We start from the raw sequence: 26,791 nt of genomic DNA on the forward strand, positions 1-26,791 counted from the left end.
TATAAAACAGATAACTGAGGCTTTTTTACAATACAAGGCTCCCCAGCACAATCTGAGCAGTTTGTCTGTTCTCGGCCCCTCTACGCTATTTTCTCTTAACTCCCAGCAAGCATCCCAGCGATGCTTGCACTTTGTAGCTTTCCTCGGCTCCAGCTCCTTCCTCCTGATCTTCCTTGGACCTCTCCCCGTTGCCTAAAGGGACCCGCTTCCTCTCCTAACTCTTCCTCCCCTGGCCAGCAGGAAGTCTACCCCTATTCTCTCCCCCTGCTCATCAACTGGCTGTAAGCTGCTCTATTGACATAACGGGAGGCAGGGGGGGGCGGGGGGGGGCGGGGACAACTGGAGAGCAGAGTTTATACAACATTTCGACAGGAAATCAGAATTTAAACTACACAATAGCCAAATGCCTACAGTGATCATTGCAGTTGAGATTATTCACTGTAGCCTGATTGGGGAGGAGGGCGGTCCTCAGGGGCACACAGTTGTAGGCACTGACTCCGCCTTCCTCCAAATCTATCCAAAGGAAACAATACAGATGTGAAAGGCACCGCCCCTCCGTCCCTCCTCCATCCTTCCCTGGCTGCCCATGGGCTCATTCTTGTGTAGACCCAGCACAGTCACCCAGAGTTGTACGTTCCTGCTCGCAGCGGCTGTGACTTGCACAGAAGATGCTGTATTGTAGTGTTTCTCCCTTTTCCTCCAGCTCTTACAAACTTCCCATCCCTTCTCTTGCAATGTCCCATGAGCCTAGGAGAAGATGCATAAGTGTCTTATCTAGTGCTGGGCACTAAACAATCCCTCATTCTCAGCACCTCTCGGCCTCCAACGCAGTTCAGAAAAAAAAAAGTGTGCCTCTCTGATTAAAGGCAGGAGTGGTGTTTGCGAGTATAAACACGCATGTTAGGAAAGTGATCTAACGCTTTGTGAATCCGACTAAACAACACATTGACGCGTGCACGCATGCACGCCACAACGCCCAGGTCCTGTGACCTTCCATCACGCCGCGGGGATTTTCAGTAGGTTTCCGGTACCACATACGCAGTCCCTCTTGTGAAGTGAAGGGAACGTGTTGGCTACCCTCTGAAACGCTCTTGCCGCTATTACATATCTTTCCTGGCAGGTCGATATCACAGTTGGATTCACATTTGGATAAGACACTTATCTGCCCCGCCCCCACCCCGCCTCCTGTCCCGCCCCCACCCCGCCCCCTGCCCCCCCCCCCCCAAACATCCTACTTAAGTATTTTCTGGCACTATGAGCGCTATCAGGCAGGAAGGAGGCTTCCCACACAGCTCGGTCCTCATGGTTCTGTATCTTATGACTACATGCGTGATCTCCTCAGCAGGCAGGTATCATCACCGAGTTCTGACGGGCAATGAAGAGCAAAGACAAGAAGAGCCTGTGTTGTTTCTTGAGCCCACAGGGCTCCCTGATCAACAGGTCATGAGCAGTTCTACTCCTGGCATTGGGTTTTTTTGTTCAATAACCCATAGCTTCAAGGAGGAGCTTTTTCCATCCATAAAGGGTATTGCCCTTCCAATACACTCTCTCTCTCTCTCTCTCTCTCTCTCTCTCTCTCTCTCTCTTTCTCTCTCTTACTCTCCCCCTCTCTCTCTCTCTCTCCCTCCCTTTCTCTCTCTCTTCTCTCTCTCCCTCCCCCTCTCTCTCCCTCCCTCCCTCCCTCTCCTTCTCTCTTGCTCTCTCTTGCTCTCTCTCTCCTCTCTCTCTCTCTCTCTCTCTCTCTCTCTCTCTCGTTTTTATTTTTAAAAAAGTTGTACAACGTGAGATGATCATATTGATTCACTCACCGAACCCGACTCCTCCTCGATCCATCACTTCCGTCTCCACTTCCTCAAAGTGTGGATTAAGGGATGGAAAGGTTTTGCTACCCAGAAGCAGTGGGCGACTACCTGGAAACAAGTCTTTCTCTGGACACAGCAGGGCACGCACGCGCCCATGTGAATCCATAGCAGTCGAGGCAGCGTGCACAAAATCTGCACAAGGTTGAGCCAGGCCAAAAATCTCAACACGGAGAGGGTTAGGCATGACGTCTCACCCACAGCTAAGACGATACCATGAACTGACAGTTTTGAGAGGGGAAGGCCTCAGTGCTGTTTATATTGCTTTATCCTTATTTTCTTACCCCGCCCACCCTTTTCCTTCCTAAACCTTTTCACTACCAGTATCCCCTCCATTTTTTTGTATACCTACATATATAAACACAAATAAACATATAACCACCATCTTTTTCCGTCTGTTTAGTGTTGCTTGTGTGTTTCTAGGACTGACCATCTGGTAGTCAATAACCAGTGAGGGGCTCAAGCCTTGGAGAGACCATGTAGTGCCCCTTGCATGTTTCTGGGGCCAAACTCATCATATTGAATGTAGGCTTCGAGCTTTTCCAACCTTACTTTATTTGGGATTCTTTAATGCTTCTACCTCCCTTCCAACCCGCCTACCCTAGATAGGAGAGAAAAGAGGTTAATGGGAACAGGAGAAGTAGATCTTTTTAGACTCGGTTCCTTGGAGCGATTCCACTGGTGTAGTCGGCAGGATTCCAGCCAGTCCAAAATGGAGCGATGAACAGCTAAAGCATAGGAAATGATGCTAAGACCAAAACGCCCAGCCTCTTGTTTTGGGAGATAGATAGATAGATAGATAGATAGATAGATAGATATACAGACAGACAGACAGATAGAAATAGAGATATAATCTCCTATCAGAGTCCATACTAGGATGTTTATCAGTTAGCAAAGGCCAATCCCTCACAAGAGGCAGTTTCTCTTCTAGTGAACCAACACCACGTGTTCTCTCAAAAGCCTGTTTCCAGCAGACAAACACCGCACAGCCTCACACAAGTCTGTTTCCCATCTCACACTTGGCATCAAAACAGAAACATGTTTCCATCCACTACAATTAAGAGTAACCAATTAAGGGGAGAGTAAGTGCCCCTCTCTCAGCAGTCATCAAATGCTCGGAGGGCTTTAGCCCTGAGAAGTTGTCCTTACACGTGTTAGCATGTCAGGTCTCGTTTCAGAGAATCCAAATTGTTGAGTTCTCCTAGGTGCAACTTCCGTGACACATCTAGAAGACACCGTCTCTGAGAAGACGTCCTGAGCCTCAAACAATCCTACGGTCTGGCCAACCCTTCTTCGGTACCCCCAGGGAAGAGCTACAGCCAAGGCCTCCTTGGTCAGGCTTCGGTCTTTCGATTGCCTCCACTCTTCTACTAGACTCCCTGGTCTCCATCGTTCCGGTAGCCTAGGATGCAGCTGCTTCATCCAGGTAACTACCAAGAGCAAGACATGCAATCAACAGTTATCCCTTGAGTGGCCACTCTGTCCTATGAAGCCATTGGTACTGCAGCTAGATTATCGAGTTGCCTCCCCTCAGGGGCCACCAAAGGTTCACAGCCAGCCTGCGCAAGGGGGACAAGCGCATGCGTCCTGTCGCATGGCGCAGAGGATTCTTTCACACTGCGGGTGGGGGAGGGAGGCTGAATTCCTGGGCAGCAGCTGTTCTGTGCTTAAGGCTTATCCCATGAGGCCACGCGTACATACGGCCTACTTGTCCACTCATGCTGACATCCGAAAGCCGTGCTGTCCTCCATTTCACCGCATCTCGATGCAAGACATCAAGCCGAGGGCTACAGGATTCAAGGACCTCAGAAGCAGCAGTCACCTGCAGGGGGGGGGGGCAGGGGGGAGAGTAGAGGTTGCCAGACAAGCGTGCATTCCCTCGTGACCTGGATGGCACAAACCATCGTATCACACCGTGAGCTGTCAGTCCCACAGTCTCTCACAGTTCTGTTAGAAGAAGCCCTGCTCCCTGTCCTCACAGAAGCCTAGACTGCGAGGGCAACCTGTCACGGGTCCGACCTGTCCCAAGTTGTGACCTACTTGAGATTGTGGTGACGGTTTGGGCTCCCTCTCCCTCCCATAATGCCATGCAATCTCTGATAATGACATGGATAGCAGCACTCCCCTTGAAAGCCCCACCCCCACTCCCCACCCCACCCCACCCCACCCCACCCCGTTGCGGGCCTGGAGGGATGGCCAGCCAGTCTGAGATGGCTTTAGCACAGGAATCTCATGAGTCTTCAGAAGACTTGTAAATAAGATTCTCAGAAAAAGTTGGGGCGGAGAGAGTTGTGGTAACCGTTGCAGGGTCCGAGAATGAAACTGAACCGAAGAAAGTTGCGCCGAGCACCCGAATGCCCAGGTCTTCACTACACTGCAGCAGAAGGCAACGCTGGAGATGGCTATGGTACTGGGAAGTTTGGATTTACACTGAAGAACTGTAGGCATTTTGCTGCTGTGGGCGTGGCTCAGGAGGTAACATGCTTGCTGCACAAGCAGAGGGGGCCTGAGTTTGGATCCCTATCATCCATGTAAATGTTAGGCATTGTGGTGAGAGCCTGTGACCCTGTGCCAGAGTGGAGCAGAGGCAGACAGAGCCTGCAGGGAGTCACTACCAGCCAGTCTAGGCAAAACGGAGACCTTCAGGTTCAGTGGAAGGTAATGTCTCAAAATATCGTGTTGAAGGCAACACAAAAAAAAACGCCTGCAGTTGGGTTAGCCTCTTCATGTGTGTGTGGACAGATACATGCACACTGATGAACACAACACATGCACACACACACATACACACAGGAATAGGCATGTCTTCCAATGTGGAAAGGAATGTAATATCCAAATAACTAAGGTGGTTTCATGTTTATGTGCTTGTAGCAAAAAAAAAAAAAAAAAAAAGTCTCAGGCACACGTGCATATGTGTGACATAGCTAGAGATCATGGCTTGTGATGAACATGCCAGCCATTGCTGCAGGACTCAAAGAATCCACTTTGAATCAGAGACGGTCAAGCATACAGTCCCCTGTTACACACCCATGTTCCTGAAAGCCGTTAGGGGGCCATTATGTCACACACGTACAAATCCAGCTCAGAATGATGAGGCTGCATGTTTCCTCTCATGTAAGATCTCTAGATATAAACTTACATATATTGTGTGTGTGTGTGTGTGTGAGAGAGAGAGAGAGAGAGAGAGAGAGAGAGAGAGAGAAACAGAGAGACAGAGAGAGAGAAAGAGAGCGAGAGAGAGTAGAAAAGGAATCATAAAAAAGAAGAGAAAGATCTAACGTCTAAGGCAGCAAAATGCCCCATTCACAGGGGTCACCAAGGACTATCAGAAAACACAGATATTTACATTTACAGCAGCAAAATCACACTTATAAAGTAGCAACAAAAATAATGTTATGCCTGGGGCCCACCACAGCATTAGGAAGGTTGAGAGAGCCACTGGTTTAAGGAGTGCTATAATAATTCATGTGATATGAAAGCAATGGAAAATGTCACAACAGGAGGGAAGGGACCAGTGTGGGGTCAGGAGAGACAGAGGAGGCCAGTGGGACAGAAAAAAAAAAACAAGAATGATGTTTAACGATCTATGTGAGAAAATATCCTAATAAAACCTGCTCCTTTTCATGCTGCCTTTAAGATAAGTTTAAAAAGCCGGGAAAGATGATACACGCATTTAATCCCATCCCTGGGAGGCAGAAAGAGGCAGATCTCTTAGAGATCGAGACCAGCCTGGTCTACGTAGTGAGTTCCAGGACAGCCAGGGCTATGTAGAGAAAGCCTGCCTCAAAAACCAAAAGTAAATCATTAAAATGACATTTACTGGTCTGCTTTAAAATACTCAAGACCGGGCTGGGGCAGGGTCTGCTCATCAGCAGAGGGTGGTAAGCTCAACCTCTCAGTCAGCAACACAGCTAAGCCCAAAAAGGTCAAACGACAGGTTCGTTAAATCGTTTTCAAATGCCCCATCTTGCCTGGCTTTATTCAGTCCTAATCAGTTATTGATTGGGGGCAAGCAGAGGGCAAATTCCAAGCAGGCATGTCCAGATCTGTGTGAGCATATGTGGTTATTTCATGGGGCAGGCACTTGGCTGCTCTTGTTAAGGAGGCGTTTATACGTATTCCAGACTCCTGTCCAAAACATGAAGAAGAACAAACCCTCCTGCTTCTTTTTCTTTTTTTAATTTTATTTTTTTTACTCATTCATTAATATTACATCTCAATAGCTATCCCATCCCTTGTATCCTCCCATTCCTCCCTCCCTCCCGCTTTCCCGTATTCCACTTCCGTAGGACCGTGACTGAGGAGGACCCTCTTCCTGTTTATGCTCTTACAGTATCGGTATCATCTCTTCTTGGTAGCCTGCTCCTGCTTCTTGTTTTGCGGCAGGGAGAGCCGCCTTCCTCGCAGCTCAGCCACTCTGACTTTTCCCTTTCAAAATCCCCTCCACCTAAAGTCTCCTGTGACGCACTTGTGTTTTCTTCTTGAGTCCTGGGCGTGGGGAGCTAGTGAAAGAAGCTCGTCTGGCTTTGACTCTTTCAAGTGATCTCAGATTACTCAGAAATGTGGATGGAGACGGTGCCGCCCAAGGACCTCAGAGTCCTAGGCACAGTCCAGCTGTGGACAGTGTACCTGCTCCTGGAGGGTCTGCTGGGCACCCGCGGAGGTGAGCACTGGGCAGGAAGAGGAACCTCGCTCTGTCATGATGTCCCTATGCTGTGGGGTGTACCATGAGGGAATTTAGTGTGTGTCTGTGTGTGTGTGTGTGTGTGTGTGTGTGTGTGTGTTGTTCGTGTGTCTGTGTGTTTTATATGTGTCTGTGTGATGTGTCCGTGCCCATGTCTTTGTGGTGTGTGTGTGGTGTGTGTGTCTGTGTCTCTTTGTGTGTCTGTGTGGTGTGTGTGTCTGTGTGTGTAGTGTTCATGTGTGTGTTTCTGTGTGTATGTCTTTGTGTGTGTGTGTGTGTTGTCTGTGTGTCTATGTGTGTTTTATATGTGTCTGTGTCCATGTCTTTGTGGTGTGTGTCTGTATATGTCTATGTGGTGTGTGTGTGTCTGTGTCTCTTTGTGTGTCTGTGTGGTGTGTGTGTGTCTGTGTCTCTTTGTGTGTCTGTGTGGTGTGTGGGTGTGCCTGTGTCTCTTTGTGTGTCTGTGTGGTATGTGTGTGTCTGTCTCTTTGTGTGTCTGTGTGGTGTGTGGGTGTGTCTGTGCCTCTTTGTGTGCCTGTGTGGTGTGTGTGTGCCTGTGTGTGTAGTGTGCATGTGTGTATTTCTGTGTGTATGTCTTTGTGTGTGTGTGTTGTCTGTGTGTCTATGTGTGTTTTATATGTGTCTGTGTGATGTGTTTGTGTCCATGTCTTTGTAGTGTGTGTCTGTATATGTCTATGTGGTGTGTGTGTGTGTCTGTGTCTCTTTGTGTGTCTGTGTGGTGTGTGTGTGTGTCTGTGTCTCTTTGTGTGTCTGTGTGGTGTATGGGTGTGTCTGTGCCTCTTTGTGTGCCTGTGTGGTGTGTGTGTGCCTGTGTGTGTAGTGTGCATATGTGTGTCTCTGTGTGTATGTCTTTGTGTGTGTCTGTGTGGGTATGTCTGTGTGTCTGTATATGTGCATATGTGTGTGTTTTCTAGTCAAGTCCCTGGAAAGATGCGTGTCTGGTAGCCATTTAGGAAAAGTCTTATGTCGAAAGAACACTGTGGCTTTGGGAGGAAGTGTCCTAGGATATCCTAGCATAGATGTATAAACCACAGACCCCTGGGAGCTTGCTGGGGGCAGGGTTATCATATATGTGAGGAATTGCACACCGCACCACAGGTCTGATACAAGAAGGTGTCTTTGAGGGGACGGAAGGGAAAGGAGTTAGAGCTTGTGTGGGCCCTGAGGGCAGAGAGAGAGAGAGAGAATCCGAGAGAAAGAGAAACTGAGAGACACCAAGAGAGAACAAGAGAGAGTGGGCTAGTGGGTGTGGCCCTTATAGGGGGCACACACCTGTCATGCACCTGGAGGTAGCAACTGATGACATCAGAGGTTGCTAGGTCCCTAGAGGCGGGCTAGCGAGGCTGCCTATACGCTAATGGGGTTTTTTTTCCTTTTTTATTTAATTTTTTTAAAAAATGAGGAACGAGGAAAAGCTGTTGAGGCAGGAGTGAGGATGGTATTAAGAAAATAGTCACATCCCAAGGAGGAGTCTGGTCCCCAGGAACTGCAACCTTTGACCTCTTCTAGGGACTTTCTCCAGCCTCAGACAGGCCTTGCCAAATCTGATACTGGACAAGGACACTGAAACAAAGTGTTCTTTTTCCTTTCATAAAAGCCAGATATTTGAAAATAAACATAAAAGCCAGTCCCTTTTTTTTTTTTTTTTTTTTTTTTTTTGGTAACTGTTACTATTAGACCTTAAAAACTTTAATATCAAATATATTATCCTTAAGTCTTTTCACAATTTTTACTATGCCTTAAACAATATACTTAGTAACTCATAATAAGTTTTAGTTATCCATTATGTAACAGCGGACTAAACCTCTGAACCAGTAAGCCAGCCCTAGTTAAATGTTTTCCTTTATAAGAGTTGCTATGGTCGCCAGGTGGCATCAGCCTTTAATCCCAGGACTCAGGAAACAAAGTGAGGCAGATCTCTGAGTTCAAGGCCAGCCTGGTCTACAGAGAGAATTTCAAAACAGCCAGTGCTACACAGAGAAAGGCTAATAATAATAATAATAATAATAATAATAATAATAATAATAATAATAATAATAATAATAATAATAAAAAATTTAAAAAGCCTAGAGAGTGAGATTGTCACCATGCTGTTTCTTCACTGCACTAGAACACTGACTAAGACAACAGGTGGTCTTAATTTGCCCCCATATGCTTGCGCGCAGCTTGAATTCAACTCCCATTTTGAAACTAGATCTGCTGCAGCATGCTATATATGTGTATATATATACGGACTCAATTCTCTCTTGTTTAGTGTGTGGCATCCAAAGACTGATTGCTTCCACCCCCAACAAAGCCGTCAAGATCACCCCGGAGGAGCCTCCAGGAACCGTGCAGCCAGCAGGTAAAGTCCCCAGTCTTCTTAATTGATTACAGAGGCCAAATAAATGTATTCTGCTCCGGCTTCTGACACAGTTAGCTGTTGCTGGCTAACTGTAGCTTTTAGCAGTTTAACAGTGGCAAGCCCCCCAGCTCCTCCCCCTACTGGCTGCAGCTGCCTGGATCAGGCCATTTCACTTGTTAAAAATAAAATAAAATAAAATAAAAATAAAAAATAAAAAAATAAAAATCAGGCCTTTCTTTCTCTAGAGCTGAGAGCCAGACTCACCAACAAGTTCCCCCTTGCTGACAGGCTTCCCTCTAAAAGGGAGAAACCTACAAAACACCTTTCAGTGTGAAAAAAAAAAAAAGGCAGGCTGCTACTACTAACTAAAAATGTACATTTTATTATCCCTTTATTTCAAAAAGCTTGCCTTTAATCACTGTCCTTAGTCATCAACCCCTACGCCTGATGTTAAATGATTGGATGGAAGCTTATATAAGCTCTAAGGAAGTGACGTAAGGCATGTGGGGGGGAAAAAACGAGACTTAAAGATGGTATGTGATGTTAGGGCCTCAAAAGTTAACCCATGGAGTTCTGGTGAGCTGTTAGCTAGCCGTGGTAAAGCAGTGGCTGCTGTCATAGTAGCATAGCACCGTATAGTGTATACAGTATATGGTATACACAGTATAGCATATCGCAGGCTCAAATTTTTCAGTTTCCTTTGGTTGTTTTCTAAATAGAGGATTAAATAGTGCTCCTCGGTTGCGGTGAAAGCATCCCTGCTCACAGACAGCAGCCATGCTAATGTCCCTGACGCCTTCATATCTGTTTGTAAATATTTTTTAAAAATTAATGTAGCGTCAGGGGGTTTCAACTTGGGGTCACTTGTCACAGGCCAAGCCGACTTAACCGAAGCACGCCTGTCAGCCTGAGCTTCCCTGAGCACCGCCTATTCCTGAAAGTAGCCTCTCTCCTTACTCTGCCTTCTCTCCACCTGCCCCTCGCCGCGCCCCCCCCCCGCCGCCCCCTCCCCGTTCCCCGCCTCCCCCTCCCGGTCCCCCGCCGCCCCCCCGTCGCCCCCCGCCGCACCCTCCCCGCCCCAGACCAACTGCCAAGACCACCGGACTGAAAGTTTCGAGATGACGATTTTCCCCTGAGCTGCAGGACATAACCCTTTGTCTGCAGTCTGTCCCGGCAGATTTCCACTCAGCTGACAGCCATTATCTGGAAAACCGACTGTGGCCGCCACACTGCTCCCAAACGGCCCCGCACCATGCCGGCCCCCAGGTGGTCCTGCAGAAAATCAGGGAAGCCTGGACTTGCTGAAAGCCCGCGTAAACGAGCTGCTCCTGACGGAATTTCCTCCGCTCTCCTCCCATTGCCTACCTACCAGGTGGAGCCCCTGGGCCAGCATCCCAGACTGCACTAATACGCAGACCTTCACTAGCCCTACGTGGTCCTGCAGAAGCTGCCCATCAAAGCAGACGCCCTGTGTCCCGCTTCCGGCCATTGGCTGGCATTCCAACCTTCCTGAGCCTTGACAAGTGACATCCTAAGGGTTAAAGGGTTAAATGCCACACTCCAGGGCGAGCTTCTTAGTCCAGACTTTACCCAAGCGGGACCATCTGACAACAGCTGCTGCTCCGTTTTCACATGGGTGGATCATTAGCCCATTTACGTCCAAGTCTGGGGTGATAAAATCAGATAGTGGAAATTATCAGTCAGCTCGAGGTTGCAGGACAGGGATGCTGTCCCCCCACCCCACCCCCGCGCCCCCGCAGCCTCCCTCCCTCGCCGCCCAACCCAAAGTCTGCTGAGACACAGCTGCCTTGTTTCAAGCGCTCCGCCTCTTTTCACCTCCGCTGTCAAATGCCCTGCTGTAGTAGAGGGAAATTCAGAAAACAAACAAAGAAACAAATAGGCTTTATTGTCCAAAATACTTTATCAGGGCCTCAGGTCCCTCTGGCTTCCACAGACGAAAGGGCAGAGGCTTTATTTAACAGGGGACTTAATCCAGTGTGTGATGACAGAGGAAGGGCTCTCGCTTGCTCGGCTCAGCTGGAGAAGTGGGAGCCAACATGCAAACAATATGCAAATGTGCAAACAAATGAAAGGAAACTTCCTCCTCATCCTCTGGGGATAAAGCAAAATTAATTTAACAGATTTTTTGTTGTTGTTGTTGTTTGGTTGTTTGTTTTTTGGTTTGGTTTGTTTTGTTTTGTTGTTTTTTTATTGTTGTTTTTCGATGCTGCTTCCTTGTTCTCAGGACTTTCATTGCTTTTTCTTTTTCTTTTTTTTTTTTTAATCTTTTGTCCTCTTGTCTGTTTTGAAGCTGACTGACCAGATTTCGGAGGTTGTTGAACTACAACTTAATCAACTCTATGCCTCTCGTTAGACTCCACAGCGCCAAGCCCACCCATTATTACGAGACTCACACTATGTTGTAAGCGATATTCCGCCTTTCAACTTCGATCCACTGTACCTTCCCAGGTCCTTTAAGTTTACAGAGCCTTCTTTAGGGAGCCAAGGGCAGATCTTAAGGATGAAATCAAAGAACTTCACTAAGGGCTTTTAGCAAACAATAAAGATGTGTGCTGATAGATGAGAGAGAGAGAGAGAGAGAGAGAGAGAGAGAGAGAGAGAGAGAGAGAGAGAGAGAAGAGAAGAGAAGAGAAGATAAGATGAGATATAGATGCCAGATAGATAGACAAACAGACAGATAGATAGGAGATATAGGTGATAGATACAGAGATGATAGATAGATAGATATTAATAGATGATGGATGGATAGATATATAGATAGATAGATGGATAGATGGATAAATAGATAGATAACTAAATGCTATGGTGTCCAAGAACATCAAAGGATTGGGGGAAGACCACAAACTCAATACAATTACAACGTAAACTTTTATCGATTTCTTCAGGCAGGACAACAACCTCTAAGGCAAACTTGGGATTGCTTTGAAAAGAGGGTGGGGTGGGGGTGTGGGGGATGAGGGAAGGATTCCTAAAGGTGAAGACCCGCCAAAACCTTGACTAACGCAAGCCAGGCCTGTGCTGCTCTGCCAAGACGAGGTAGTCAAGGTGACAAAAGAGTCCTTAGCTGTCTGCATAAAGAAGCAGAGTACCGGAGGCAAAAAGCAGTGAGTCGTGACGTAGTAAGTCGATGGTCCTGGATGTATGAGTCTGGGGTGGGGGAGGGGAGAGGGGTCCCTGAGTCAGGGTTACTGGGAACATATCTTCCAGGGACTGGGGTCGGAGACAAATGGCTGGTGGGTATAGCCTAGCGTAAAATGGAGTATCTTTTGTGTGCCGGCAAGTTTTATGTCACCTAGGCACAAGCTAGAGTTACCTAAAAAGAGGAAACCTCCGTTGAGAAAAATGCCTCCATAAGATGCGTCTGTAGGACATTTTCTTAACAAGTGATTGATAGGGCGGGTCCTGAGCAAGCCATGCGGAAGGAACAAACCGTTAAGCAACACCCACCCGTCCATGGTCTCTGCATCAGCTCCTGCCTCCAGGATCCTGCCCTCTGTGGGCTCCTTCAGTGATGGAAATGGCTAACTTGCTTTTCAGTCGTAGGGTTTCGCCACAGCAATGAGAACCCTAACTAAGACATTAGACATCACAAAACAAAGCGTCTAAAGAAAACAAAACAAGGGGCTGGAGAGATGGCTCAGAGGTTAAGGGCACTGACTGCTCTTCCAGAGGTCCTGAGTTCAATTCCCAGCAACCACATGGTGGCTCACAACCATCTGTAATGTGATCTGCTGCCTGCCGATGCCGCTCCCATCCACCAGGAAAGACACCAACACCGGGAACTCTTCTTGCCGCAGTTTTTATTCAGGATCCTGGAGTGACGGAGTGACCCCGGGAAAAGCTCCCACAGAACCTTTATAGTGTGCCTGTCCTATCAGAAACTGCCACGTCGTCACTCCTGGTTGGTGCATTCGGAACCCACCACCTCACGCTATGTCTTGTTCGAATCACGCCACCTTACGTCATGCCTTCAGGCATGCACATAAGGGGCTTGCTCACTGCGCATGCGCATAAGGATTACTCACTGTGCATGCGCAAAAGGGGGCACATTGTGCCGGGGAAGCAGCAGGGGGAGCTGCTATCTGTGGCTCTCTACCGCTGCCCTCTTCTGATGTGCAAGTATACATGCAAGTAGAACACTGTATACATAATAAATAAATAAATAAAAATTTTAAAATATCAGGGGGGCTGGAGAGATGGCTCAGAGGTTAAGAGCACTGTCTGCTCTTCCAAAGGACCCGGGGTTCGATTCCCAGCCACCACATGGCAGCTCACAACTGCCTGTAATCCTAATTCTAATGGCTCTGACCCCTGTGGCTAGCGTTACCGTCTCGTCAGCAAGAACGACGCTGCACACACAAACAGGATCCTTCTGCAGTAAAGCTTTACTGCCTCTTGAGAGGAAGGGCATAAGCTTACAACACGAAAAACGGAGACAGAGAGAGCAAACAGCAGAAACCCCTCCCTTATATAGGAAACTGTCCTCCCGCTTAGGATGTCAGTCCCTGATTGGCTGTTGCTCATCGGGCGAGATGATGCCACGGGAGAGGCAGAGCACAACGAGTGGAAAATCCCTTTGCACATGCGCAGATTAGTTGTTTGTCAGCATGGGACACAGGGTGTCAGCGCCATCTTGTAATGTAATCAGTGCCCTCTGGAGATCAGACCTCTACTCTCACCCGTTTCGTCCTGTTCTTACAAAATAAAACAGGGGGGACTGTGGAGAGCTGCGATGTGCCATGCCTTAACAAGGCACAGGCTTCCGCCTTCCGCCATCCCGACGGCGAGTGCTCTCTAAGAAACAAGTCCTTATGTGACAAAAGGCTGTGCAAGGGTAACTGGTGATCTGATGACGAGCAGTCCTGCTCTGACGCAGACCTATGAGGAGGTGACACCTGGCATGAGCTGATTGGCCCTTGAGTTGTGCTTAAGCTTGGCCCTTCCCTTCTTTGGGGCCATTCCCACTGAGCTTAATCCTGAGTAAAGATCTCGAGAAGTCTGGTTGTTGGCTTCTTATTTCCGCTGGACGGTCCGGCGCCGACAAGTGGTTTTTACTGGCCCAACTGGGCTGTGAACAAAAACTCCCTGGACTATGTGTTACCTCGGTTCAATATGAAAATTTCACTAAAGCAGCTAATCTGTCAAAGAGTCTCTCTCAGTTTATTTTACAGAATTGGACAGCGGAGTTTGAACAGACCTTAAGAGAATTGCGGACTGCTATCATTCAAGTCAATTCCACACGGCTGGATCTGTCACTTACTGAGGGATTCTCGTCGTGGATATCCTCAGCCTTCTCCTTCTTTAAAAAATGGGTTGGGGTTGGATTGTTTGGAGCTGTAATCTGCTGTGGATTAGTGTTGACCCTATGGTTGGTCTGTAAACTCAGGGCTCAAACAAAAAGAGACAAGGTGGTTATCACCCAAGCACTTGCTGCTTTAGAGTCTGGGACCTCCCCTGATATATGGTTAACCATGCTTAAGCAATAAGTCGCTGGCTGCTCAGCTCTTGCACCCTCAGAGTCTCATCTCATTGCACGAGGTAGAGTGAGTAAGCTTCAGCAGCCCTGGAGAGTTGCATAGCGAAGCATTGCAGTAGAATGGCTCCAGCGCCATCTTGTAATGGCGAATGTGGGCGCGGCTTCCCACAGACCCCCCCCCTCACGCTAAAATAAAATTAAATAAATTATTTTTTTTAAAAGAGCTAAAAACCTATTATAAAAAAATAAATTAAAAATAAAAGTACAGCATAGTATATGTTATTTGCCTGGTAAAAATAGCCACAATCAGGGAAAGCTAAGTCAGACAAGGTCGGCAGAGAGAACCCAGGGCCCCGCAGACACAGCTGCCTTGGGACTGATAACCACATCCCAGAGAGGAGAGTTGGGTGCCCAGATGATACTGCAACCTCAACCCCTCTGAGGCACCAGCTCCAGCCTCAGACCAGCCTTGCCCAGGCTACTCGCGGACAAGGGCACAGACCCAGAGCTCCCTTTGCCCTCTCCTCAGGACCTCTGGGCAACTCTTGGATCCATCCGGCTCCTCACAGTACTATAGTGGTCTTGTCTTGTCTCCCTCCATGGAGGTACAGGGGAGCCACGGTAAGTGATGGAGTCGGGGTGGGGGTACACAGGAGAAGGGTCTAGGCAGGCGTATGCAGGGAGGTAAGTAGGTGGAAGGTAAGGGGCAGCCTAGTCATTCTGACTCCCATGGTCCATGTTCTGCTCGAGTCCAGATAAGATTTTTTTTTTTAGATATTTGGGAGATTGAACCAATTGATCTCAGAAACCAATGAAGCCCCAGTTCAGTGGCAAACGATGGAAGGCTTACTTGATCTCCTTCTGTGGAAATCCTATAGCCTGTCATCCTCCTGCCTCAGCCACTCAAGTGCATTGTGCCATCACATCCACCTACAGGCTAATTGATTTTACATGTTTTAATATATATTTTTACGTATATGGATATGTTGTGTACAGTCGATGCGATACATGTATGCAGTACCAGTAGAGGCCTCAAGAGGGCAGCAATTCCCCGGAACTGCAATAATAGATGGTTGTGAGCCACCATGTGGAAATGTCGGAAACCAATTACCATCTTTCTCCCAAAGCCGTCAGTGTTCTTAACCACTAACCTATCTCTCCAGCCCTTAGCTTAATTTCTTAAATATTTCATAGAGACCTTGACATTTGTTATTAATTCCTTTTTTTTAGTTCAATGGGTTTTTTTTCTTGTTTTGTTTACCTTTAACTCTTTCATTACTTTTTGTTTATTCATTGGGAGGCACACAAATGATGCTCTTCATATCCATAAATGAGACACTGAGGCATGCAATAGTCCGGTTTTAATCCCTGAAAGCAAAACTAACTGTGCGAGCCCACAAACCTGTCTCCTCAGGAACCCACACTCTACGCTATGACCTCATGACCTTTTCCCGGGAGATGTCTGGGCAGCCCTGGTTCCTGGCCCGGGGATACCTTGATGATGAGCTCTTCCTGCGCTACGATGGGGACAAAAGGACAGCAGAGCCCTGGGGACCTGGGTTCGAGGGGCGTGGAGGAGCTGAGACCTGGGCAAGAGAGACCGAGACCCTGCGGGAGAAGGAGGAGCATCTCAGAAAGATGCTGGCTGACGTCATAAGCCAGCAGAGCCAGAACAAGGGTGAGTGTGCAGAGCCAGAAACACACAGGTCCTGCCTATGATCCCTAAGCCTGATTCTGGGCAGGGCACGGCCACACTGAGTTGAATAAAACAGTAATGCTCCTATTGGGAAGAGCACTGGATAGATAGTCCCTTCTAGTCTGAAGCCTCAGGGGAGCTGAGGTCCAGGGACAGGAAGATGACAAGTCCCTGCCTGGGGCTGGCCAGCCCTTCCCACCCTCCAGGCAACCATGGGTTGTGAGCTTCAGAGAAACGGGAGCACTAGAGGCTTCTGGAATGTGGGCTATGCTGGACAGAACTTCTTCACCTTTGACCCAAAGACTCTCACATGGGCAATGGCTGTGCCCCGCACCGAGCAGATCAAAACCTTCTGGGAGACACGTGCACCCAGAGCTGACCTGGTTAAGATGTTCTTGGATGACACCTGCCCCACTCAGCTCCAGAGACACCTGGCTTCCTTGAGAAATGTCCTGCAGGATACAGGTACTGACGCTCACGAGGGTTGGTTCTGAGGACCCAGGGGAGCATTCCTGTGGCCAAGCTGTTGGGATATCTAGGTGGTGGAAAGATACAGCAGAATCCATAAGGTCACACCATGTGACAAGTCTCACATGGGAGGCTTCTTAAAGGAGGGAACACAGAGGCTGCCTCTGGCTGAAGGGTGGGTGGGAAAAAGAGAGAGAAGAGTAGAGAGAACGCGTCCTTTTAGCAGCCCAGGCATGGGGTGAGGACGTGCAGAGGGTGACGACAGTGGAAGTGTGTCACATTTTGGCATCTGGCGATGGCTTGTCCTTCTGTCACCAAGTCCCCGAAGCTGGCCATGGATGGAGGAGCCTGATCGCTAACACTAGTGGCTCCTTCCACGGTCCTTGTATGGGTCTGGTTTCTCACTGGTGTGCCCGGTGGTGGCACAGTCTAAGGCGGCGCACGAAAGTTGGCGTGCAGGGGCCCTCGGATGGGAAAGGAGGGATCCCCAGATTTCTTTGGATCTCAGGCGCAAGGCCCTCGCATGCAGAATAAAGTACCTCCTCTTTCCAACAGCCTCCTTCGCAGGGGTGGGTGGGTGGAGGTGACTGTAGAAGGGAAGGGAAGTAGGCTACAGAGCCACCCCGATGGTGAGCTAACACAGGAGAGGAGGGTGCAACCCTGGAGCTGGGCGCTACAGATTCAACACGCAAGCCACCCCACGCCACATGACCCCTGAGCAAGGTCCTCCTACTGTTTCTCAGCTCTTACTCTTAGAAAGGTCAAGTTGGGGCTTGAGAGAGAGGCAGCTCGGCGAGCGCGAGCACTGGTTGCATTTGCAAAGGTCCCCAGCTTGAATTCCTGGTGTCCATGTGGAGGCTTAAAACCATCTGTAACTCCAATTCTAGGGGACCCAATCCCCTCTGACAACTTCCATGGGCACCGGATGTGCACATGGTATACGTGCATTCATGCAAGCAAAGCACTCACACACAGCAAATAAATAAATATAAAATATTTTAAAGTCATGTTTTCTCTTTATATGGATTTGTCTTTCTTTTTTAAAAATCTTGGAATCCAGGTGTGGTGGCACATGCCTTTATTATTTTATTTTATTTTAAGATTTATTTATTATGTATACAGCATTCTGCCTGCATGACAGAAGAGAGCACCAGATCTCATTACAGATGGTTGTGAGCCACCATGTGGTCGCTGGGAATTGAACTCATGACCTTTGGAAGAGCAGCCAGTGCTCCTAACCTCTGAGCCATCTCTCCAGCCCCCCCTGGCGCACGCCTTTAATCCCAGCACTCGGGAGGCAGAGGCAGGTGGATCGATGTGAGTTCAAGACCAGCTTAGTCTACAAAGCGAGTCCAGGACAGCCAAGGCTACACAGAGAAACCCTGTCTTGGAAAACCAAAAAAAAAAAGAAAAAGAAAAAGTTTATAATGCCCCTCACCTCCATTCACCCGCCTCCTGCCCCTGCCTTCCTAATGCTATGATCTATTGCCTGACTCTGGCTCCTAACACATGAGGTTTAAAGCTTTGGCTAAGTCTTGTGACAGAAGAAGGAGGAGGAGGAGGAGGAGGAAGAGGAGGAGGAGGAGGAGGAGGAGGAGAAGAAGAAGAAGAAGAAGAAGAAGAAGAAGAAGAAGAAGAAGAAGAAGAAGAAGAAGAAGAAGAAGAAGAAGAAGAAGAAGAAGAAGAAGAAGAAAAAAGGGTATGCTGAGGAAGATGGCCCTTACACACAGAATAAACACTGGTCATTAGTCTTGGCTCCATCCCAGGACTGGGTTACAGTCAGCTGAGTGTACTTAGAGAGTCCCTCACTTGTCCCCCAGAGGTTGTAGAGCTGGCTTTAATCATGGAAAAGAGGCGCACCCCACCCAGGTCAGATTGGCAGCACCTGTAACACTGAGCCTCTGGCCTCTCGGTGCCTGTTGTTTGCCTATGCCCTGTGAGGAACCGCTGGGCACTGACAGCAGGGACATCGTGTCCTGTCACCATCAGCTTATAAATCAGGGGAAAGGCCCTCAAGAGGATCAGGAGCCATTGGAGCTCAGTCCCGGCCTCCCACAGTTCCTTAACCCCTGGGAGATGTGTGACCTACAGAGACGGGAGGTTGGGAGGCAAATAAGAACAGGGTGGTTCTTTGGGCGACCCGCCATGCAATGACAGAGGGCTCCTCGCCCTCATTAACTCTCAGGCCCACCAAGGGTGAGTGTGACCCTCAAGAAATCCTCGCATGGCAAGAACAAACTTACGTGCTGGGCTTTTCATCTGTATCCTCGTGGGGCCAACCTGACCTGGCTTCAGAACGGGAAGCCGACACGGGAGCACACCTGGGGGCCCGGGACCACCCTGCCCAGCGGAGACGGGACCTACCAGACCCGGGTATCCGTCTGGGTCCTTCCTGGACAGGAAGCGCAGTTCACCTGCAACCTGAGGCACCACAACCAAGACAGAGAAATCCCTGCTGTCTCTGGTGAGGAAAATGGGGTAGCCATCCTCCCTCACGGGGCGGGAGGCGGGGTCGGGAAGTGCCTGTGGAGTACGACCACGACAGCTTTTATTGTGGCCTCCAGAAGAAAACCAAGCCAGGACCAGCAACTCGGCTTCTGCTCCGGCAGCTTCTGCTCTTTCTGTGGTGTCGGTGTTAATAAGCCTCGTCTATACCACGCAGGCCAGCAAGAGAGCAGGTGAGCAACCCCGCGGGGTGTGGGAGAGGGTGGCGACAGGCCTTTTCTTCTCTTTGTAAATTGTACAGGTAGAAAGGTAGTCACTTGAGACTTGAGCACCATTTTTCCCAAGGAGCTACCTCCTGACCCTGTTAGCCTGCCCTGCTGCTGGGAGGCAGAGCCCCTTGGTGGAAGTACAGTGCGGCTGATAGCCCAAAAGACGACTGAGAGCCGTTCTACTAGATGACAGTGTCTGATCCAATTTTCATCTTGATTCAAACACGGAAACGTCTCCTCAAGAGATATTCATGGGACATCTGGGGGAAATGTTGTATGTATACGTAAAACAGAAATATTTAAAGGATGTTCAAGGTGTCTTATTCGTTATCGTCCTGTAAATCCATATAATAATCAAATGGATTTTTAGGATCCAGCGCAAGACTTCTGTTTATCTTCTGCATTAAACTATTTACCCTTCTACCTTCAGCCATGCCAGCCTGAAATGGTCACAGCCAATTTCTTATTTGTTTATACTCTTTCACAATAAAAGGAGATGGAATAGGCCATCCCTACCAGTTTTACCTTAAGGATAAAAAAAATAAATCCATCTATACTACTATACTATAATGTGTTTTTTTAACAAAAAAATGTTATAAAGATAAAAATATGTGATATTAAATAAAATGTTTTAAAAATATAAAAATTATTTTAATAAATAAGAATTTATGTATAAAGGTTAAATAGATATATGTGGTTACACTATGAGAAACTGAAATGCTTTTATAAATTCTGGAGGTCTGAGTAAGTAGTTTAATGTATATAAAGGATAAGACCTAAAAAATAATATATATGATATTAAAGTTTCTAAACTCTCTAATGAACAGTTACAAAAAAAAAAAACCCCTAGCTATAACCTATGTCAAATCAAGGTTCATTTAAAAATATCTGGCTTTTAAAGTATTCTGTGATAGCAATAAGTATTAGAATGAAATAACTGGTTTTCTTCAGTGGTCCTAAACCCGAGGGTCATACATCAGACATCCTGCATATCCGATATTTACATTATGATTCATAACAGTAACAAAATTACAGTTATAAAGCAGCAACCTTGTTGGGGGTCCCCCACAACATGAGGTACGGACACCCCGTTTTAAGTTTGCACTCACTACCTGTGTTAACTCTTCCTGTGTGTTAGTGGCTGGGAGTCCCTCTATTTAAGAGAGTAGGGGACACTTCAAAATGATTTGCATCGCTTATATAAACTCCTAATTGTGTAAACTTCCCCCTCTGTTCATAACGGACTCTCTTGCTTCCACAGCCTTCCTGTGCATCTTGATGGTACAACATATGATTCTGAGCAATGGATTCCCTTGGAACTATATCAGGCTCCTTCTAGAAAAAGGACAGTTTTAGGGTCTTATTTCTAGCTAGCGTTTTTTGCAGCAGTCACTGCTATAACACCTACAGCTGTTTCCATGGCGACCATTACCCAGCAAGGGTGAAATGCCTGCTCTGTTAATCAGCTTGCTTACAATACTTCTGTAGCTTCTGCCACACAAGAATGTATAGATACAGAGATCCAAGCTGGTGGCATCTAGCACGCACGGTGTCCGGGTAGCAGGACCACAGTGACGGCAGAACAAGTGAGAGGCTGTGCTGTGGACTTGAAAGCACCAGCATCTGTGTTTCTCAGGCAAGAAGAGAGCCAATGGGTGCTGGGAGTGATGGGTTCCAGCCTCTGGCCACCTGACTCCAGGATCCAGGGAAATGGTCCCAGCCTCAGGTCCACAGCTCTGCCCATCTTCCTGAGGAGACCAGCCAGACCTCAGGAGCACACAGGATCCCCCCGTAAGGTGCCAGCACACAGCACACATGGGATCTGGGCAGCTTGACCTCAGAAACCACAAAGCAAACAGGCAACTGGAAGGGCTGTTGACCTCAGGAGTTGCCCCAGCGACAGGAGAGGAGGGTTCCAAGGTTTCTAAGGAGATCTACCAGTCCTCATGATCACACAGGCTAGAACGCCCACTCCAATCTCATGTCTATGAGTCTTATCGAGACACAGGCACCAAGGAGAAAGGTGGGCCATTCCCTAAGATCCAGCAGCCAGTCCACAACCATACCCATCATCCCAAGGAAGATCCAGCCTCCTGCCCAGGGCTCTTCCCACACCCTTGAGAAATCCAGTGGGCACCAGAAACCAACAGCCAACAGCCAACCAGATGGCTAAAGACCAGCAAAAGAGTACAAGCCAGGACAATATGGCACCTCCAGAATCAGTTATCCCACTGCAAGGAGCCCTGGATACCCTAACACGTTGAAAGACACACACACAAAAAAAAAACCTTAATTCTATGATTATTAAGATAATAGAGACATTTAAAGAGGACACAAATAAATCCCTTAAAGAAATACAGAAAAATACAATCTAACAGATATAGGCCTTTAAAAAGGAAATGAATGAATCATTTTTTTTAAATACAGGAAAATACAAACAGGTGAAAGAAAGAAATAAAATGGTTCAAGTCCTGAAAACGGAAATAGAAGGAATAAAGAGAACACAAATTGAGGAAATCCTGGAGATGGAAAACTTAGGGAAGAAAACAGGAACTATGAGGTAAGCATCACCAACAGAATAGAAGAAGTGGAGGAAAGAATCTCAGGTGTAGATGATACAAAGAAACTGATACATCTGTCAAAAGAAAATGTTAAATCTAAAAAAAAATTCCTGACCCAAAACATCCAAGAAATCAAGGACACTGTGAAAAGATGAAACCTAAGAATAATAGGACTAGGAGACAGAGACGTCATAGAAGAACATTTCCCCAACCGAAAAAAAAAAAAAAAGAGAGAGATGTCTGTAAATATACAAAAGGCCTACAGAACACCAAATAGATCAGACCAGAACAGAAAATCCTCCCACCACATAATAATCAAAACACTAAGTGTACAGAGCAAAGGAAAAAAAAAAAACAAAAAACAAACAAAAAAAAAAACGTTAAAAGCTACAAAGGAAAAGGCAAAGTAATATATCAAGTCAAACCTATCAGAATCTCACCTGACTTCTCAACAAAAACTCTAAATGCCAGAAGGGCATGGACAGACATCTTTTCGGACCCTAAGAGACCACAGATGTCAGCCCGGACTACTATACCCATCAAAACTTTTAATCATCATAGACGGAGAAACAAGATATTCCATGAAAAAAAAATTTAAACATATCTGTGCACAAATTCAGCCCTACGTAAGATACTAAAAGGAAAATTCCAAAGTAGGTAAACTACACCCAAGAAAACACAGGAAATCAATAACTCCACCACTGCAGCAAAACAAAAAGAAGAGAGGCACACAAACACGTCACAACCACCACCACATCAAAATAACAAGAGCTTAGCAATCTTCGGTCATTAATATCTCTCAACATCAACAGACTCAATCTCCCCATTAAAAAGACTCGGGCTAACAGTGTGGATGCATAAACAGGACCCATCCTGCTTCTGCACACAAGAAACACACCTCAGCAACAAAGATAGACATTACACCAGAGTAACAGACTAGAACAAAAAGATTTTTCAAGCAAATGGACCCAAAGAACAAGCTGAAGTAGCCATTCTCAGATCTAATAGAATAGACTTTCAACCAAAATTGACCAAAAGAGATGAGGAAGGACGCTTCATGCTCATCAAAAGAAAAAAAAAAAAAAAAAACCAAGAATTGATGTCTCAATTCTGAACATCTATGCCCCAAATACAAGGGCGTCTACATTTGTATAAGAAACATTACTAGAGTTTAAATCACACATGGATCGCCACTTCCAGGGCCAACTGAGGCTCCTCCGGTGTTGCTGTGTCATTCCGCCCAGGCGGAATTCTGACTTAGAGGCATTCAGTCATAACCCCACAGACGATAGCTTCGCCCATTGGCTCCTCAGCCAAGCACGTCCACCAAATGTCTGAACCTGCGGTTCCTCTCATACCAAATAGGATTACCATGGCAACAACATATCAAGTTGCATGAGGACTGTTCTAGACCGCCTAGACAACACCCTCCTTGTTCTTACTTATAGCTGTTCCTGGAAAATTCAGGGGGGATCCGTCACCCCAGGGTGAGCTTTGAGCAGAGTGAGGAATCATCCCCATAAGGACGGGAGGCCGGTGAGGAGTGGACAACGAGACTGGGAAAAGGGAGGGAGTAGAGGCAGAGGGAAAGGGCAGGGAATGGGGAATTTAGAACGCTTTACTAACTGAAGACAAAGTGAGCCGGGCTGCTTTCATAAAACATTCCCCCGGCAGAGACCTATGTGGTAGGGTCACATTCGGGGACACGTGACTATTGGGGTGCAGTAAGCTACTACAATGAAGTCAGGAATCCCCTGCCGGAAAGAACTGGCAGCTGTTTCCTAGAGCTACAGGATTGTAGAATAAAAGGTAGATTATTGAATCTACTAACTTAAAAAATTCTACATTGGTATTGTAGATTGATGGAAATTTAAGACTTTTGATTGACGGAAATTTAAGACTTCAACTTTTGCTTCACATTGATATGAACTTAAATTGTATATTCCATTCATTTTTGCCTTATGTATTGTATGTTATATGTTGACAAAATATTGTATATTGTATGTTAAAAATTTACGTTCTTTTTGTTCAATGTTTATTTGATGTATTATTTGTACCACTAATGTCTTATAAAAAACTGTTTGAAATCATCGGGGATAAAAGTTGGTATTTAGTTACGTAAAAATCCTATTAGATACTCACTTTGTTATAGAACAGGTTTGTTTAATAGCTTGTCTATGTCTTCAAAGGAATAGATTGATAACTGTAAGAATAGATAGATTTGCTCTTCAAACTCTTCAGAGATCCACAGAATATGGCATTTAATGATGAGGGCTTTCCTGACAGAGAGAGACATCCGCTCCTGGCCGCCTCTCCATTTGCATCATTGAAGATGGGGGCTTCAAGAGACGCTGGTGACAGAATGGTCACTAGACGGAAAAACTGCTCTGCTACTGCTCTTATCTCTACGGCTGATGACAGGCTGACTGTCTACAACGATCAACAATGATGCTGGAAAGACGACTGTCCAGCTTTAAAGAGAATAGATGGACCAGACCGTCGGATTTCCTGCTTCAAAAAGCAGTTCGTGGGATGTTTTGGGCCGATAAGGCTGAAGACTGATTGCCCCAATGAAGGAGAGAATTCGGTGACTATCCAGGCAGTCTGCTCTCTCCGTACCCTGCAACTTGGAAGTTGCCTGCCAGCACTTCCTTTATTAGATAGATTTTCCTTCTTGGGTCTCTGATGGGATTAAAGACTAGATAGCCACCGTGTTACTAGAAGCTTTAGTAGATTAATAATTACAATTTCTCATAAAAGAAAAGGACTCTCTTTGGTAGGATAGTGGTATACTTTCCCTTAGGTTAACAAGTATAAAAGGACTTTGTTATGTTCTTAATTCCTGATGAGTATGTATATATGTATATATGTATATATGTGTATATAGTTCTTAATTTTTTAGAGAGAAGGGTGAGGTGTAGGAAAGATTAAGCTTTGTCGCAGGTGGAAGCAGTCTTGGCGGGCTTTACCCTTGGGGCACACCATGAATACCTTGTGAGAGACTGTTTGGAGCCTTCCTGGGCTTGGAATTCAGGAAGCCTACCTAGGAACCCCACCGTGGCTATTGTTTTCCTAATTGACCCTCGAAGGGAGAAGGAGACCGCCCTTTGCATATGACTGGGAAGAGGTAGAAGGAGAGAAGGAGAAGGCGCGGAGAGAGAGGAAGGGACCGCCCTTTGCATATGACTGGGAAGGTGGGGGAGAGAAAAACAAGAGGTAGAAGGAGAGAAGGAGAAGGCGCGGAGAGAGAGGAAGGGACCGGACCAGCTCGTGGGACTGAGACACCTAAGGACCCGTCCTGCCGAACGGATTCCAGGAGGTTTTAATCTTCTGTCCCTTTAACCTTTTTTTCCTTCTTGTATATGCTAGTTGGGTTGTATAATAAAGTTTAATTGTTAATAAACTGAGCCAACAGGGGTGCAGTAAGCTACTACAATGAAGTCAGGAATCCCCTGCCGGAAAGAACTGGCAGCTGTTTCCTAGAGCTGGGTGGGTGGCCTTCCGGGGAGGGAGCAGAGTGTCTAAAGCTGGGGAAAGGTCCCAGGTGTGTCTGGCACAGTGGTGTCAGTGTGGGCTTTTTAGTGTCTCTGCCCTGAAGACACACACAGAGAGGGTTGGTGAGTGTCTGCACTTCCTGGGCAGAGGTCTGGAAAAAAGCCTGATTGGGAGGCAGAGGCAGGCAGATCACTGTAAGTTTGAGGCCAGTCTGGTCTACAAAGTGAGTCCAGGACAGCCAGGGCTAAACAGAAAAAACAAAATAATAATAACAATAACAATAACAATAATAATAATCAGTTACCTTATGAATAATCAGATTTGTAGGAACCAGGCCCGACTGGGCTGCCTGCCTGTCCTGCTGTTTCATGTCCTGTTTCTAGCAGCTTCCACATCTGTGTTTATCTTGGTTAGCTAGTCATGTTTACTGCTCTGAGAACACACCCCTCCCTTCCTCAAGACTTGTCCTCCTGTGTGCGATTACCTCTTGAGGGATTTCACCTGGGAGGAGGGTTCCTGTTTTGCGGCCTATAGGAAGGCTCTTTGGAACTCTGGAGAAGATAATAAACCACTGCTGTGGCTGCTGCTGCGGCTGCTGTTGTCTTAGCAGGAAGGACCCGCTGTGTTAAGTGTGTGTGTGTGTGTGTGTGTGTGTGTGAGTTAAATCCACAGTCCCTCGCCCTTGACTCAGTACCGTGGTGGCGAGGGCGCCACAAGATTCTCTAATGTGTTTGGAATTATAGTCATGAGTAATTACAAAAATACACTTTATTTAACCTTTTTATATATAAAAGTAAGATAATGGTAGATACAAGGTACCAGATATTATGTTATACAGAGTTTATCAAATAAGAGTCGGGGGAGAGAAAAAGGGGGAAGAGGTACCCCAGAGAGAGACAGAGACAGGAAGAGGAAGAGAGAGAGGAAGAGAAGGTGTAGAGAGAGAGGGCCCGTGATGGTTTGTCCTTTTACATGGCCCTGGGCAAGGCCACGCCCCAATGGCAGGTAAGCAATGACATCACAGGTAGGCAGACTGACGCACTCTAACATTCCTCCCCTTTTCTATGATTAAAAAAATGAGGAGAGCTGGGCGTGGTGGCGCACGCCTTTAATCCCAGCACTTGGGAGGCAGAGGTAGGCTAATCGCTGTGAGTTCGAGGCCAGCCTGGTCTACAAAGTGTGTCCAGGATGGCCAAGGCTACACAAAGAGACCCTGTCTCGAAAAACAAAAAAACAAAAAAAAAAAATGAGGAACATCGGATTGTTTTATTAAAGTATATAAATGTAGGTTCATTGGAAGCAGCTTTTGGCTGCCGTGTAAGGGGAAAAGAGAGGGGGAAAAAAGGCAATAGCAACAAAATGTCCAGATTATATGGTGAGGAGGAAAGAAAAGTTCTGCCCTGAAAGCTTAAGGTAGAGGGCAGGCTGTGTCAGCCATGTCCTGCAGCAGAT

At 47.0% G+C, this 26,791-nt stretch overlaps 1 protein-coding gene across 5 annotated transcripts; it reads left to right on the forward strand.

The window, feature by feature from the left end:
- Window positions 1-5,964: 5,964 nt before the first annotated feature.
- LOC311591444 (MHC class I-like protein MILL2) lies at window positions 5,965-22,142 on the forward strand. Of its 5 annotated transcripts, XM_084771045.1 has the most exons (8): window positions 5,966-6,522; window positions 8,819-8,908; window positions 14,935-15,026; window positions 15,820-16,083; window positions 16,291-16,566; window positions 18,755-19,033; window positions 19,134-19,247; window positions 20,545-22,142. In XM_084771045.1, exons 3-8 carry the CDS (start codon window positions 15,005-15,007, stop codon window positions 20,637-20,639), a joined length of 1,050 nt encoding a protein of 349 aa, XP_084627171.1. In that variant the 5' UTR covers window positions 5,966-6,522; window positions 8,819-8,908; window positions 14,935-15,004; the 3' UTR covers window positions 20,640-22,142. The 5 variants fall into 5 exon arrangements, with proteins under 5 accessions (XP_084627168.1, XP_084627171.1, XP_084627167.1 ...); XM_084771042.1 differs by lacking the exon at window positions 14,935-15,026 and having other exon boundaries at window positions 5,965-6,522; window positions 19,137-19,247; XM_084771041.1 differs by lacking the exon at window positions 14,935-15,026.
- Window positions 22,143-26,791: the final 4,649 nt, after the last annotated feature.

Source organism: Acomys minous (assembly GCF_964271855.1).
Source record: "Acomys minous genome assembly, chromosome: 20".
Taxonomy (NCBI): Eukaryota; Metazoa; Chordata; class Mammalia; order Rodentia; family Muridae; genus Acomys; species Acomys minous.